At 49.4% G+C, this 15,324-nt stretch overlaps 2 protein-coding genes across 14 annotated transcripts in view; both read right to left on the bottom strand.

Moving 5' to 3' along the window:
* The window catches only part of LOC148391495 (myelin-associated glycoprotein-like), a 5,563-nt gene extending 721 nt beyond the window's left edge, over window positions 1-4,842 (bottom strand). The window contains exons 1-11 of one of the 3 annotated variants that reach the window (XM_088386171.1): window positions 4,707-4,842; window positions 4,561-4,624; window positions 3,896-4,140; window positions 3,485-3,611; window positions 2,685-2,999; window positions 1,644-1,901; window positions 1,256-1,516; window positions 893-1,159; window positions 474-776; window positions 300-381; window positions 168-240 (exon numbers count right to left, since the gene is read on the bottom strand). In XM_088386171.1, the coding sequence (XP_088242297.1) occupies window positions 168-240; window positions 300-381; window positions 474-776; window positions 893-1,159; window positions 1,256-1,516; window positions 1,644-1,901; window positions 2,685-2,999; window positions 3,485-3,611; window positions 3,896-4,140; window positions 4,561-4,609 (1,980 nt within the window). In that variant the 5' untranslated portion in view covers window positions 4,610-4,624; window positions 4,707-4,842. The other 2 variants (XR_015860669.1, XM_088386172.1) reach the window with 2 other exon arrangements.
* phldb3 (pleckstrin homology-like domain, family B, member 3) lies at window positions 4,677-15,324 on the bottom strand. 11 transcript variants are annotated; one of them, XM_088386177.1, is made up of 16 exons: window positions 15,225-15,324; window positions 14,608-14,661; window positions 11,184-11,326; window positions 10,946-11,056; window positions 10,653-10,796; window positions 10,073-10,297; window positions 9,326-9,508; window positions 8,603-8,713; window positions 7,554-7,655; window positions 7,406-7,487; window positions 6,959-7,109; window positions 6,804-6,885; window positions 6,613-6,729; window positions 6,344-6,501; window positions 6,136-6,221; window positions 4,677-5,753 (listed from the first exon to the last, which is right to left on the bottom strand). In XM_088386177.1, the coding sequence occupies exons 3-16, from the start codon at window positions 11,322-11,324 to the stop codon at window positions 5,443-5,445; spliced, it is 2,004 nt and encodes a 667-aa protein (XP_088242303.1). In that variant the 5' UTR covers window positions 11,325-11,326; window positions 14,608-14,661; window positions 15,225-15,324; the 3' UTR covers window positions 4,677-5,442. The 11 variants fall into 11 exon arrangements, with proteins under 11 accessions (XP_088242303.1, XP_088242301.1, XP_088242300.1 ...); XM_088386175.1 differs by lacking the exon at window positions 15,225-15,324 and adding an exon at window positions 14,813-14,919; XM_088386174.1 differs by lacking the exon at window positions 15,225-15,324 and adding an exon at window positions 14,753-14,916.

Genomic DNA, 15,324 nt, shown 5'->3' with positions numbered 1-15,324 from the left:
CGCCGGATGTCAACTAAGACACTAATGAGATCTATGACTTTATAAATATAAAGAACTTGGTCATGCTAGCTTGTGTGTGTGTGTGTGTGTGTGTGTGTGTGTCTGTGTTCAACTTGAACTTGGCACTCCTTCATTAGGTTGACTGATAAATCTGTCTTTGGACTCACCTCATTGGTGACCAAATAGTCTGCGGCGTTGTCTGCTCGTCTCTCGCTGGCTGGGAAGTTGCCTTTGGTTTTCCTTAAAAGCAACAACAAAAATGAACATTTTTGACCTTCTTGAGTCACCCGCATGCTCACCTGCAAATGTACAAGAGCAGCAGGAGACTCATGATCAGCATGGTAATCACTCCCACAGCAGAACCAACCAGAACCGGCACACCTGAAAGAAAGAGAGAAAGAAAGAAAGAAAAAAAAACAATGAGTGGTGATTGCAGATGATACCAATCATAATCAAATCAGAATAAGATAGACCTATCTGAGCGGCAGGGGAGGACATGTTGAAGGCGATATGGTCACATCCCAGCAGGTTGGAACTGAAGCAAACCAGCGAGGACTCAAATTCTTCACCGTTCAAGCGCTGCATGATGATGACGCTCCTCCAGGTGGCGTTGTCCAGGGCTTCCTCCGTGATGGGCCGTTGGTCGGAATGATTGACGAGCACACCGGACAATTCCCAGCGCAGGGAGGGCGGCGGGTTGGCCTGGCTGACGCAGGAACATCTCGTCTGGGCTAACACGTCCTGGCAACGGGAGGATCTCAGGATCTCTGGTGCGACTGAAGACAGCGAAAGGGCACAATGTCTTTTCTGGAATGACTCAACTGCGGCCTCGATATGGAAGGACAAAATCTGTTCATGATAGACACCAAATTTCAGGTTACTTGTGACTCACACGTGACGTCAAAGGCGATTGGCTGCGCCGACTGGGCCCCGTGAACGTTGACATTTTCACAATAGAACTTGTCCTGCGACAGCTTGGTGACGTTGAAGGTAATTTCCTGTCCCGTGCCCATCAGCGTCCTCTCCCCGCCGTTCACCCGGTACCAGGTGACGTTAGCAGCTGGCGGGTTGGCCACGCTCGCGCACCTTAAAGTCACAGCGCTGCCGTCGGGTAAAGAGCCTTGTGGCCACGCAGACATTGTCGTGTTCTTAGGGGGATCTGAAAGAAGAACAACAACCGAGCAGAGGAGCTTTCATCGAAACCAAACGAGTCCAATTTTGGCCAGCGTTAGCCACGGCCATCCGACAGACTCACATTGAACGTCTACGTGAACGCCGGCAGACGTTTGCTCGCCCAGCAAGTTCTTGGCCTTGCAGCGGTACTCGCCGCTGTGTCTGGGCCGGGCGGCGTCCAGGGTCACGAGGTCCCCTATCTCCAGGTCCTCGCCGCCGTTCAGGGACCAGCTGTAGTTGTACACGGGCGGATTGGCTCGGCTCTCGCACAGCAGGAATAGCGGGGTGCCCTCCAGGATGGCGCCAGGCGGCTGCACGGACACCGTGGTGTCCTTGGGAGGGACTGTTCACGCAGCAAAGGACTTTTCCAAAACGTCATCCAATTCTAACTGTACGTTTCTCCTTTCAAACGGTACCTGGCATTTGTGACCGTGCGGGACTAATAAAGGAATAGCTTAGAGGCCACTCACATTGTACATCGAAGGTGATGACGGATGAATTTTGCTCTCCGTACGTGTTGCGCACCCAGCAGAAAAACATGGGCGGGTCTTCCGTGACGGCGACGATGTATTGCTTACGTCTTCCCAAGCGCGTCACCTGACCGGCGTCCACACGGTACCACGCGTAGGCAGATACAGCAGGGTTGGCGAGCGTGTCGCAGAGCAACGTGACCGAGGTGCCCGCCCTCACGGGGCTGGAGTAGCTCACTGATGTGTTCTTAGGGCCATCTGAACACAACAATCATTTCTTTGACTTCATCCCATACGCTTGTTTCGATTTGGGACCATTTTTAACATTCATCGTGTAAACGACAAGTCAATTCTAGCGGTCATTTTTGTCACCGATCGGATGGAGCAGGGCGACCAGCTTGGTTTATTGGAGAAAACAAACTAACAGACTCGGCAAACTGACATGGCTTAACAAAACACCAAGAGGACCGACCGACCGACCGACCGGCCGACCGGCCGGCCGGCCGGCCGGGACGTGAAACAAAAGACGTGAAGCAAAAAGACAACATGAAGCAAACAGACATCAAGACAACAACACACAAAGATCCGACCGGGCGTGAGGGAGGGGCAGACGGCACTGAAATACACGACAGGTAACAAGAGGCAGGTGACTGTGGTTACATTGATTGAGGTGACACGGGGGGGGGAGGGGAGGGGCGAGCACACAGACAGAAACCATGGCAACCCAGACACCTAGCAAAAGTGGGGACGAGACGTGACCATTTTCTGTTTCGATACTTGCACTTTTACCCAAGTCTACAACTAAAAGCAGTTCATCTTTGTGATGAAATCATGCGCAGCTTCCTCCTATTTCACTTCATTTTTCTACACCTTCATGTGTCACCACATCACGCACACACGCAACGCAGTACACAGGAACAGACATTTTGTAACGCTTGCTCAAGTTAACCAAACAGGAAGGAAACCAGGCAGTACTGTTTTTTTTCCCCCCTAATGTATTTGATGATTGGCATTGATGTCATTCTTTTCTGAAAAACTCACGCAAAACTTCAAGCATCCGTCCTTTTTCTGCGACCAGCTCAGTACGTCCCGGTTGTCTCCTGTAGGTGGCGCTGCAGGTCACCTTCAGGTTGTTGTGTTGGTAGGTCGTGATGAAATTCATGACTGCGGTGACCCTGGCCGGCCTCTTGCCCTCTGCCTCCACGCGTGTCTGCGAGACGTTGCCCAGCTGCGGCGTCCATGTCAGCAACGGCGGCAGCGTTGGGCAAGAAACCGGGGCCCAGCACTCGAGAGCCATCGCCGTACCCTCGTTGACCTCGCCCTTGGTGGGGGCGATATTGGGCCGGGGTGCTAAGTCTGCGGAGTCACACGAGAAGAAGATTCGGCCATTTGGAATTGAAACTCCAATGTGAAACCCTAACTTCAAGCCACACTTTGAAAGTGTAACTCAAGCTTCCAATTCATAACCTAAGATTGAAACAGTTTGTAGCCCTAACACAGGCTTCAGACCCCAAGAGCCAACCTTGGTTTGAAACCCTAACCTTAAATCCTAACCAAGGTTGAGTATCAAACCTCATTTGAAACACAACTGACTGGACTTGAGCCCCAGCTGTGAAAGCCTAACCATGACTTGAAAATGTCAACCATAGCTCTAATTTGAAAACGGCCGGCCGGCCGGCCTTCGACTGGAATATCAAGCAATAAGACACCATACTTTGACAGACCTGAAACCATCGTTCAATCAAAAAGCCCTAACCCTAAAACTGGCAGTAGAGGCTTGAAAGCTCAGTGACAGACAGCCTAAACTCAGCTCCAATCCTTAACCCTGACTTGAAAGCGACCTTGAATTTCCAAGTAGACGCCCTGGTCAAAGTTGTACTTGAGCGGGTTGACACATTCCAGCCTGAAGTAGTAATGGTCGTTGTGGTTGGACGTCACGTCCTCAAGGATGGTGCTGCAGTCCTTTTCCTGACAATTACACAAAAGCGTCTCAGAAAGTGACATTGATTGTAGGCTCCAAACATGAAAATATCCCAATGCCGATTCCACCCGAATTATTTCCTCCTGTATTTGAAAGGAAATATTTGTAAACGTTTTAAAAACATTGCTATTGTGATTTAACAAGTATCTTTTTTTGTTGTTGCCCTAACTAGTTGTAGCCCCAGGTGTCATGGGCCCCGCAGTAGAGAATGATATATATATATATATATATATATATATTTTTTTAAAATGGTTTCAACATTTCTTCGTACTTGTAAATTCCCGGTGAGGTGTCCCTGGAGGTAGCGCAGGGAGGCGCTCTCCTCCCTCGTGAGCCTGGTGTCGAACACGTAGGTCCCCCTGTTGGAGCCCCGCCTCCAAATGACGGCGCAAGTGCGGTCCAAATACCGATGATAATCTTCAGGTATCGTCAATCTGCAGGGAATTCGAACGCATGAACCACTCACGCCCTGCACGGACGACGGTAACATAGTGGCCCATTCCTGGCACAGGATGCCTGAAACCCAAATGAGAATCATTCAAATCATCAGCATTCAAATCATTGTAACATTGTATGTTGGAATATAGAATGATTCTTTTCTTTAAGACTGTCCCAGATAGGTAGATAAAGAAAAAATAGGTGGTGATGGTGGAGAAGGAAAATGAGCTGATAGAAATGACATTGTACAGTCATGTCATCATAACGTATTGATACTATTTCTGAATGAAGAAAAAAAAAAAACATCACCATTTTATCTCGAAAGTACTTTTCAGAGAAATCATTTTGTTGTAGCGTGTCATGTTTTCAATAACAATATTTTTATACAGTCATTCATTGTAGTATGACTGGATTTGAAAGTTTAGGAGTAATAAAAACATAACAAAGCTCTGAAACAACATCCATCTATCCATCCATTTCGAAGAACAAATGACTCACCTTCAAGCAGAACGCAAAGTAGAAAAATCTTTACAATGACGTGTGCCATTTTAGTTTTCTTCTCCTTGGTGACACAAAATCCAAAGTCTGGTTGGTAGCAATTTTTTGAAATCAGATCAAGTTTAAAGCAAACATTTATTTCACACCTTAGAGCGGACGGCAAGCCTTGGGCGAGGACGCCTTTAAATTCAACTGCTAGTGGTCCATCAGTGCTGTCACAATATGTTAGTGTGTTTCAATACACCGGCAGTTAACTTTGAGGAAGCTGGACTCCCCCCCGCCGCCGCCGCCCCCACAGAAACACTTGGAACAAAATATAAAGATAAACAATCCACTGTATGCAGAGAAAACGTCATCATCGCTTTAATTCCTTTCAAAAGGAGGTCGTGAGTTCAAATGGGACTTGACTCCTTTAAATGTTGTGCCTAAAGCAGGAGTTGCTTTGAGGTCTGAAAGATTTTGACAGCAGTTTCCAAACATGTTTGGAAGTCACGCAAAAGAGCTGTCGTAACTGCAAAAATTTGAACGGGCACACGGTGTGCTCATAACCCACTTTTGCGGCGAATAGAAAAAGTTTGAACACCCCTGTTTGAATGCTAAATCCCTCCCTCGCCATAAAAATATTGAAAATAAAATAAAAATCTATATTTAAAAAAAAAAAAAAAGCCTAACTATACATGGTCTTTTTTCTCTCCATTCCATTCATGTGTGAACCAAAAAGACAAGAAACACAAAGAGCATTCTTTCTTTCTGTATATAATAGTGTATCAAAAACAGTGTATGACTTGATGTATTTGCAAACCCCACAAGTTGCCACATAATAAGTTACTTTTGTAAAAAGACACAATTGGAGCTCAACCTACTCCATTTTGATTGGCTCGTTCATGTTTGTACTGGTCGGCCGGCCGGCCCCGTAGTGTCGCAGAGCTCTAATGCCTGACTGAGACCTGCGGTGGAAGGCAAAGCACCTGGTGGTAACAGTCTTCCTTCCTTCCTTCCTTCCTTCCTTCCTTCCTTCCTTCCTTCCTTCCTTCCTTCCTTCCTTCCTTCCTCCCTCCTCAATAGCGGCTGTGCTCGTCGGTGGCCGTGACGATAACGTCCATCCAGATCCTCATGGCGACCGCATTGGATGCCACCAGGAAGAAGAGGCGGTCGTACGTCTTGACGCAGAACGTCAGGCTGGGCCGAGGCGACTGCGCGGTTAGATTGCGTTACACAAAAGTCACTTGGATGCTTCTTATCTTATTTCCTTGAGCCATTGATGAAACTTAGGATTGTTTGTGCTCAAACAAAATCATGATAAAGACAATTGTAATAACAAAAAGCTATTTGATCTATTCATGCAAAAAACTATCAAATTGAACGGACGTTTATGCCAGTCAACAAAAAGCACGACATGAGCAAACTCAAGCTTCCTTGTGTACTTTTTGTACTCTGCCAAACTTCGCCCCACCGAGTGGCCATGTTGGCGCATTACAAGCCATCTGTCCTGTACTTCTTTCTTCCTCGCATTCAAATGACCCGGTTTGCATATGACAAAGGTGCGGCGCGGCGCGGCGCGGCGCGGCGACTCACCGAGGCGGCCGTGCGCAGGTGGTCGTAGTAAACCTCCTCCACGGCCTGGAAGTAGATGACGCCCTTCAGCTTCCTCTCGTCGCAATCTGAAACAAAAATCGAGTTGAAGAGAAACCCGAAGGGCCGAGATTCATTCAGCCATCGATTTTGCCTCCGCCGACCCGTGTAGTAGGCCAGCCTCCGGTGGTCGACGTCAAAGAGGAACCACCTCTTCTTCCAAGTCTTGACGCGGCCGCCTCGCTTGGTGAGGAAGCCGGCGCAGCGGCGAGACGTCAGGCGCAGGTCGTTGCAGGCCGACACCCCGTGACCCAAAGACTCCACGTGGGCGCGCAGGTCAAAGTCCGGGGACAGGGACAGAGGCAGCCGCTGAATAGACCCACCGCGCGAGGCAGTCAGTCCAATGGAAATGAAGACGAAGCGTATTGTCTCAAATTGTTGGACTATTACAAACAAATATCATCATGCATCCTGTCTCACCTCAGGAGAGTTCAGTTGAGCTCTGATTTGGTTCTCCTGTGCTTCTGGCCTGTGCGGGCTGTCTGCTTCCGCTGGTTCGGGTCTGGGCGAGTTGAGCTCCCGCTGTCTTCGCTCCTCCTGGGGAAAAACAACAAAACACCATCATGTTGTCAATGTGAGAGGCACCATCTGAGCTTTTGTGCTCCACTCACTCTCTCTTTAAGCAGCTTCTCCCGTTGTGCTTTGGCTTCCCGCAACTTGCGCTCCATCTCCACCAGATCCGTCAGACACGGACTGCCAACAGATGGAGAAAGTTAACATCGAGCCGAGCCGAGCCGAGCCGAGCCGAGCCGAGCGTAACGCTGACCTGGCGGCACGAGAGCTTGCCGTGCTGTCGCAAGGCTCGCGGCCGCTGTCGGCTCGCTGCGCCACCACGTGCCCGTTGTGGGGCGGAGAGGCCAGGGGGGAGGCGTACCCTTCCGGAGGACGCCCGCTGCTCGGGAGCGTTCTCACCAGGCCTGCGAGACAAGGAAGGACATTCGGAGCTTCTTAGCAGAAGAAAGATGTACGTACGTACATTTTTAAAAACAAAAGTCACATTTGGGGCACATTGCTTGAGTTTTTGCGAAATATCCTATCTTTTCAATTTTCCACATTCAAACGGCTCTTTTTGAGTAAGGGGAACGCGCTGACCCCAGACTGGATCTTCTGGTCCGGCCGGGCAGGTCAATCCGGCTTCTGGCTTTCGTGCCCCCTCCTCAACAGACACGCCCACCTTCCATTTGATCGCAACAAACAGAAGACAATGGCTCACCCTGAGCCGAAAGAGGCCGATCCTTTAGTCTGCCGCTGCTGCGGTGCAAACTCCGTCGACGGGGAAGAGTGCCGGCGGCATTCTACCACAAAATAAATGAAGAAATAAGACAAAGCCAAAAGGCCTCAAGTCATTATTTTTGCTATACCTGAGAAGGCTTGTGAACGCTTAAAGGTGACAGCGACATCACGCAGGGGGCAGAGCCGGTGACGTCCGAGCAATTGGCGAGGGACTTCTTCTCTTGGGCGACCTGCGGGGACAACCAACACTTGTTCTGATACCTCTAAAAAACATGTCTAAAGTTCCTTTAAAATATTTTTTAGATGGCGGCATGATACTGATTTTATATCATTTGTATTAAGTTCAAGTGTTCCTGTTTGTGCTTTTCATGCTTGATGGTCTTCTCTGCTTTCATTGCTTTGCTGTCATCTTGTGGCATCTCTACATAGTAACAAGCCTTGTTTTTATGGAGGTGTTAAATATTTACAGATGACTCCCAAAGATTGCTCGTGAAATGACGACAAATGAAATGCGCGCTACGGTTCCCTTGATCACGTCGTCCCGCTCTTCGATACCAACACACACAAAAAGCGCTGTCCTAAAGGTTAGACAACAAAGGCCAAAGCCTGGTCATCCCGCGTCTGACTCGCCTTTGGACTGCTTAAAGCAACCCCATTGCAGTTTGGCTCCCAAACGCACGAGCCACAAGTTGATTGGCGTCTGTCTGCAAACATCTGCTCCGCAGCTGTCCGTCGCTTCCAGCTGGTTTCGGCGCTTACCTCCTGGCCTGGCCTGGCCTGGCCTGGCCTGGCGTCCCGCCGGCCGTCTCTGCCTTTTTCTCGCACGCGCTACTCCCTCCCTCGGCCGGCCGGCCGGCCACATTCTGGTCCCTCCGCCTCTTCCTAATAGACAGGTTCTGCGCTCTCTCTCTCTCTCTCTCTCTCTCTCTTTCTCTCTCTCTCACCCTTCCTCCCTCCCTCCCTCCCTCCCTCCCTCCCTCCCTCCCTCCCTCACTGAATGATTTGACTGTCAAACCACAGTCATTAGAACACAACTATTTGATATTATTATAGATGAAATAAATACTATTTATCAACTCAAGGGGAGGAAAGTGATTGAGTCGACCGGCGGATGGTTTTCTGATATACTATGTTCTTCGAAAAATGTAACGCCTTCAATTATGCCAATAGTGCTGACCATGTGATCGGAGTGCATGAGGTCTCGCTTCTGCTTGGTTAAGGCTTCCAGCTCTCGCTCCTTCTCGCCCTCCATGTCTCTCAGCTGCGTCTCCAGCAGCTGCACTCGCTCCTGGGAAAGAAAGGAAGACAGAAAGAGAGGGGGGAGGAAAAAAAACAACAACGTTTTCCTCGTCGCAGCGGTTAACCTCTTTCTATACGTTCGTGAGTGACGAAGTGTGTTTGGAGATTTGTCTGCCAGGTCACACTGGCTCAGCATCTTTTTTTTTTTTTTCTCCCCCCTGAACAATCCTTCTGTTCATGGCTCAACCTTCACCCCTCTCGTAACAGACGGACGGCAACGCGTGACCCTCATCATGTGACTTGGCGACGGCAAAGAATGTTGAGGGCAAAACATTTAAGGCTCCTGTTTTGGATGCTTCTTCACGTCGGAGCTTCGCAAACTCTTTGGACTCAACTTCCAGTTTTTATTTGAAATATATGACGAGTCGGAACAGGAGAATACCGATACCGATTCTCGTGAAGAGTGTCGATAGCAGCCCCTGATACTTAAAGAAACAAATGTCTGTATCTGCCAGTAGGTGGCACTAAACTGCAGTTGAATCATTAGGTACGTCAGAAAGGTCTATGTGTAAAATGATGTGAAATCGTACCTTTCTTAAGTAGTTCCGGTATCGGTACACGGTATCGTGACGACTCGGTGTGAAACGTTGAACAAGTTTACCTGTGCTGCGCTGACGGCGAGCAGCTGGCAGGAGATGTCCTTCTCCAAGGCGGCTCTTCTCTCTTCATCGCTGCCCTCGTCTTCCTCGACCCCGTCCCCCTCGTCCACGCCGCTTTCCTGCTCCAGAACACGAAACTCCCAGTCCTCGAAGGCCCGCACGGCCGCCTCCATCGCCTCTTTGTCCTGCGGTGACAAAGGTCCAATTAAAGTTTCAAGATGGAGAGGAGAGATGACGAGGATTCAAATGAGGATTCAAATAAGTCGGGTTTGGAGTCACGCTTGCAAACTGGGAATGTTTGGCAGTGGCTGACTGTGACCGTCCTGACAACTCAAGCGTGATTACGGCTTTTCGTGTCACATGTTTAGAGACAGCAAGTGCGCATTGTGCGTGCGTGCGCGTGCATGCGTCTGCAAAGCAATGCGACAAACCCGGTTCTGAAGCCACCTTTTCAAATAAAAACACACGGATGCCTTTTCCACCTCTCAGCTTTGTCACTTTTACAAGCAACAATCCGCACCCTTTGTGTGTGTGTGTGTGTGTGTGTGTTGGCACATCAGTCAGGTTCAACAGGTGCACGGCAACATCAGAGCAGCAGAATGTTTGGAAGGATGCGTTTTTTTGCCTTTCATTTCGAGAAGTTGGGGTTATAAACTGGCCACGGTAATAATAATAATAAACTAAGAAAAAATGTACAAATGAACGAGCAGAGTTCAAAAGGGCACAAGCAGTGTGCGTGCTGGACTCACGTGCTGCAGCTGAAGCGCGAGTCGCTCCCTCTGACTCTCCGGCTGACTCGGGATCAACTCCAGCGTCCCCTGGCACTTCCTCCTCAGCTCCTGAACCCGCAGCCTCTCCTCCTCCAGACGCTGGCGCTCCTGCTTTTGGACCGGCAAAGACGTTGGAGGGCCTGCACCCGGCCCACCCCCAAGATATCCCTTGCGTGCGCCCTGGTTCTTGGTTGATAGCATCTCCTGTTTATGCCAGTGGATCATTAGCGGGTGGCGTCATCTTACTAGCATCCCCAAACACACATGGGCAAAAGTACTAGGACGGGAAGCCGTTACACTAACAGGAAATGGAAATAGGAAGAAATACGCCCGGGGTGGGCGCAAGAACAAAAACTGTTGTATCCAAAATACGCCTTTCGGGAGCTCTGCCGAGAAGTCCAGTCGACACCGGCCGCTGATTTACTCAATGATTAAGAAGTGTGCGTGTGTGTGTGTGTGTGTGTGTGTGTGTGCCCCACTCCCTGTGTCTCTGATTGACTCATCGTCTACCCCCAGATAAGAAGCCAGCGTTACTCTGCGGCCGACGACGGCGTCTTACCGTTTGCCGACTTTGGGCGGCGGCAGGCCTCGTCTGAGCTGGCTCCCGCAGCTCCTGCAGCTCCTGCAGCTTGCGCGTGTGGCCTTGCAGCTGCGTCTTCTCCGTCCGCAGCTCGCCTCGCAGAAGGGCGATCTCCAGCTGCAGCTGGGAGAGAAGACGGCATCTTTAGCAAACGTCCCTGTTTAAGAAGCTTTGGCGCTAAATACTTTTTCAGCCTTCATGGGCACTATACTTCCCATATACGTATCAGTAGCATGATATAACGATACTTTTGTATTTAAATGCTAGCCTACCTCAATCTTGAGCTCTTCCTTCTGTTGGTCAAGTTCTGCGATTCGCTGATGGAGCTTAGAGGGCGACGACACCACCCTGGGCGAGCCCACCTCGATCCTTTTGACGCAAGACTGATGGAGAAACATACAAGTTCATACAGAGGCGTATAAAAAAGACAGATAAAAAAAAAAAAACCCAGCAAGGGAAAGCAGCATTAAGTCGAGTCAAGTTGGTCATCACTCGTTTCGGCTGGCTCACCTTCTCGCTCTCTGTGCTGCTGCTCTCAGTGTCTGACTCCGCCCCCGAGGAGGCGGGGCTACCGGCCGCACGAGTGACCCACAGAGGACGCGGCCCATCGCACCGCTGACTTCGGGGACTCTCCGTGTTGCTTTGAGGCATTGCTAAAATGATATTTCAAATGATACTACGTGAATAAACACCTCATTTTTAAAACTGACATGCATAATCATGACGAAGTAAGAATATTATATGGGTTGTTCTCTGGAAGGATGGGCCAGTAGATCTGAAAAAGACACTTTTTTAAAACCAGGTCAATCTTATAAATAGATGAATCAATCAATCAATCAATCAATCAATCAATAGCAGTTTAGTTGACTATGTTTGGGTTCCGCAAATATTTTGCAAATATCTCACATTTGAGCAGCGTTACGTTATTGAAATACCATTTGTAATCAGCCTGCGAGTAAATGGTTCAGCTGCACGCTCTCTGTGCACACATGTTGCCATTTACTGTTTTGATGTGGTACAACATATGCATTAAGAAAGGCCTCTCACAAAACAACATGTGCACAGCTGGTGGGAAAGTTCTTTTGGACTGGATAGTATTGTCCAAATACGCCCGCCGTGCGCCCTCCATCCCTCCATCCCTCCCTCCCTCCCTCCCTCCCTCCCTCCCTCCGTGCCCGCAGCCCTTATCAGGTTGCAGGATCAATATACGACACCGATGAAGACATGAGGGTACGGCGCTGGCAGAAAGCGGGTCGCGAGGAGCTTCCGACGACCGTGTCGTGGAGAAACATTTCTCACCGGGCGGGGCTGTATTTTTATTCCGGCTCTTTGCCGTCTTCGGCCGCAGAAACCTCACCGGCCGGTTGGGCCGGAAAACCCAGCTGCGCAATTCCAAATTTAACCAGCCGCCAAAATCACAGGAGTCACCCTGCACTCAAACCACAATGGTGTTGACGTACTCGAACGGGACATACGTACGTATTCATTTCACAAGACGTTTGCAGTGGTAGAAAACTCAGTATTTCATATTTGTAGTATTGCAAGTACGCTACTGTACTCTTGCTACTCACAAAAAGATCATTTGATCATGAAACATAAGCAGCAGTCTCTACACATTCGTCGACGGTTGCACTCAAACAAACATCAGCTGACCCCCTACAAAAGTCCAGTCAGATAGCGAGCGACTCATCGCCACCAGTGGAATTTGGGGAGTAAAGTCCACGCGTTGTATCGGTGCGCTAACTCGACAAGGCTTTGGATACAAATTGCTGAGAAAGAAAAGATGAGTCAGTCCAAAAGAGCGGACAAAATGTGAAAATAATGACACTTGATTGTAGGGGAGGCCTGAAGAACATGATAAGGAAGGAATGAATGGACACACACTACCGCACCGACCATGTGTGTGCGTGTGTGTGTGTTACACAAGCAGGATTTGAACCGCACACTGATAGCATGAGCCAGTGCGACACTAATGCTAATTATCGACGGCAGGTCGGCAATAAGCGGCCACGGTGACACACTTACAAACTGCTCAATGAGGCTGCTGCACGTTGAAGAGCGCAAACACGCAACATCAGTCCGCAGATACTCAAGCTACTTTCATTCATGGACCTGGCCTGGCCTGGCCTGGCCTGGCCTGGTGAGTGATGTGGGCGCCAACAGCACTGTCACTTACACAATAGACTATGATGATTCCACTACTGCTACCTTTTTTTTTCCAGGCAAAAAAGTAAACAAAGCCGGTATTCCACCGGGAGGGACAAAGGAGCAGCGTTGGTGGCGTGCGTGCATGCGTGCGGGCGGGCGGGCGGGCGTGAATGCTGATTAAAGCTTGTCACTATGCATTCAAAACAAACAAATGAGCGTGAGTGAGGGAGTGAGGGAGGCACAATGTGGAACAATCCACACAGGCCTGGTGACCTCGCTCTCTGCTCGCTCTCTGCTCGCTCGCAAACCAAAACAACATCTGATTCGAGCACACGCTCACAGTGACGGAGAGGAACAAAAACAAAACAGCAGAAGCGCCAGTAAATACACGAAGGGTGCGCTCGGGTTGTTCAACTCTCGCCTCGTCTCGAACCCGGTCAACCGCTCCTCGGCCGCTGCCAGCGTAAGGTTACTTAAAAGGCTCAAGCTTGTGGTTTTGAAAGGCCCTCGTACAAAGGCCAGAGCGTTAGCGCATCGGCTTCACGGCCAGCTCCGTTGACATCCTTGCTCAACTTTATTTGCTGCCTCAGCACAAACAAGCAAAGCCAAAGCTAAAGCGTTGGGCTGACCTCACGTTGATGGAGATGAAAGGAAAATGTATTTGGCTATTTTGAATCGGTTCAAAACGTTTCACTCTCGGCAGCCGTCAAACGGACCGCGCTGCGGATCTTCCCGTTCCAAATGACAGAAGGCTAACTTTGCTCGAGTCTGTAAATAGCTTCCTCGCTATCGACAAGGAGCGGGACCTGCGTGACAAGTTAAATATACTTGGCGCGGGCCGCAATTACAGCCCGCGGCTTTAAACCGACCAGAATGTGAGAGTTAAACGCTAACCCACGCTACAAGAGTCAATGTTTTAACTGACCAAAGCAAGACACCCAGGAGCCCTCAACAAAGTGGCAGGGCAATTTTCCACTTGTGAGTTTCATCATACGCTCATGAATTACTTCGAGTCACTATTGTGGGCAGAGCATGGCGTCAACGTTTGACAAGCATTTCCAGGATGAGAGAAAGGTTCTGAAATCATTCGTCCCGGAAACAGCTTTTACCAGTTAACGTGAAATTCGGCGGACTGCTCCAGCATATGGGGATCGACAAAGAAGTCTCGAGGACCAAAACGTTGGCTATTTGGATTTAGGCTGCCTTTTTGGTCGGTGGGCAAAGTGGCTATTGCTGACAGATGGATACAATTTCTGTGAACAGTCGGTTGGCGACCAGTCTCACCAAACAGATTCTTTTCAACTTGGGAGGAAGCTTCAGGTCCTTCATTTCACCCTTCCAGCATCATTGAGATGCAATAACAAAGAGAAACAATAACACAAAGCCATGAGTGAGCCGACTTGGCTCGGATGAAAGGCTCAGACACAGACAATAACTTGAGGGCAGACACAAACCAAAGCTCGACGACTTGAACCTCACCTTGAATATGCATGCATGCATGCATGCAGCCACTGTTTGCTCATTGTGGAGATGGAAACATCACAGCAATGTACACTGACGGGGATTTGGTTCGACTTCGTTTGTTTCCAATGACTTTAACGGTCAATTCGTTGATTTCTTGTGCATGACTAAAGCTAAGCACGTCCTCCCTCCATCCCTCCCTTCCTCCCCTTCAACATGTCAACAAGCCACCATTGCTCCACGTTGCAGCTCGCCAACTGCCATGAACACACCATGACTTCAAGAGTCAAATTGTCATGGTTTGAAAAGAATCCAAGCAACCTACCTTCAAGGTATGTTTCACTCCGATGTGGAGAAGTTCATCGTTGCTCCCTCCAACCTGCAAACAAGCAACACTTTGCTTTCACTTTCACGCGCTCGACAACGGACGCGTTTTTTCGCCCTGCCTGCCTGCCTGCCTGCCTGCCTACCTGCCTGCCTGCCTGCCGCGGTTTGATTCAAACAAGAGAAGAGGAGGCACGTCGGCTTACGGTTCGCTCGCTTGATAGTTTTGCAGTCAACAGGTGAGTTTTCGGGACGGCACGGCACTGCACTGCACTGCACTGCACCGAGGAGGCGGAGGCCCGGGGGAGGAGGAGGAGGAGGAGGAGGAGGAGGAGGAGGCGGGGGCTTACCGAGAGTTCGACCAACCGAAAGAGGCAGAGCAGTTCCGAGCAAACTTTTTTTTTCTTTCCTTTTTTTAGTTTCGATCGTATCGTTTAGCGGCTACGTTCTAATATTCTGTCGTTAAATGTGATTTTCTATTGTGGGAGGTGACACCCTTATGTCATTTGGGACAGCCTGCGTTGCCACAATGATGTGAAACCCTTTTCAATTGCTTTATTGCTCCTGTCAAGCGAATAGGTGACAAATGTGAACACGGTGAATCAAAAGTATACCTACCATTGACAATATTGAGTCAGGACGTTTTGCAGAACTGCAAGCATATGAATAAAGTCTTATTTTTGCGTCATTCTCCAAATCAGCTCTTGACTGCGAGGGA

Source organism: Syngnathus floridae, chromosome 10 (assembly GCF_059516105.1).
Source record: "Syngnathus floridae isolate MCC-2025c chromosome 10, RoL_Sflo_1.0, whole genome shotgun sequence".
Lineage (NCBI taxonomy): Eukaryota > Metazoa > Chordata > Actinopteri > Syngnathiformes > Syngnathidae > Syngnathus > Syngnathus floridae.
The sequence above is the reverse complement of the archived record's forward strand: the minus strand, read 5'-3'. Positions and strand labels throughout refer to the sequence as shown.

Excerpts from the sequence above, each read along its gene's own strand:
- phldb3 (XM_088386177.1), bottom strand. The coding sequence starts at position 11,324 with ATGCCTCAAAGCAACACGGAGAGTCCCCGAAGTCAGCGGTGCGATGGG. Across the intron at positions 7,110-7,405 it reads TCGGCCTCTTTCGGCTCAGG|GCCTGGTGAGAACGCTCCCG; the intron begins GTGAGCCATTGT and ends CTTGTCTCGCAG. Across the intron at positions 6,730-6,803 it reads AGAAGCTGCTTAAAGAGAGA|GAGGAGCGAAGACAGCGGGA; the intron begins GTGAGTGGAGCA and ends GTTTTTCCCCAG.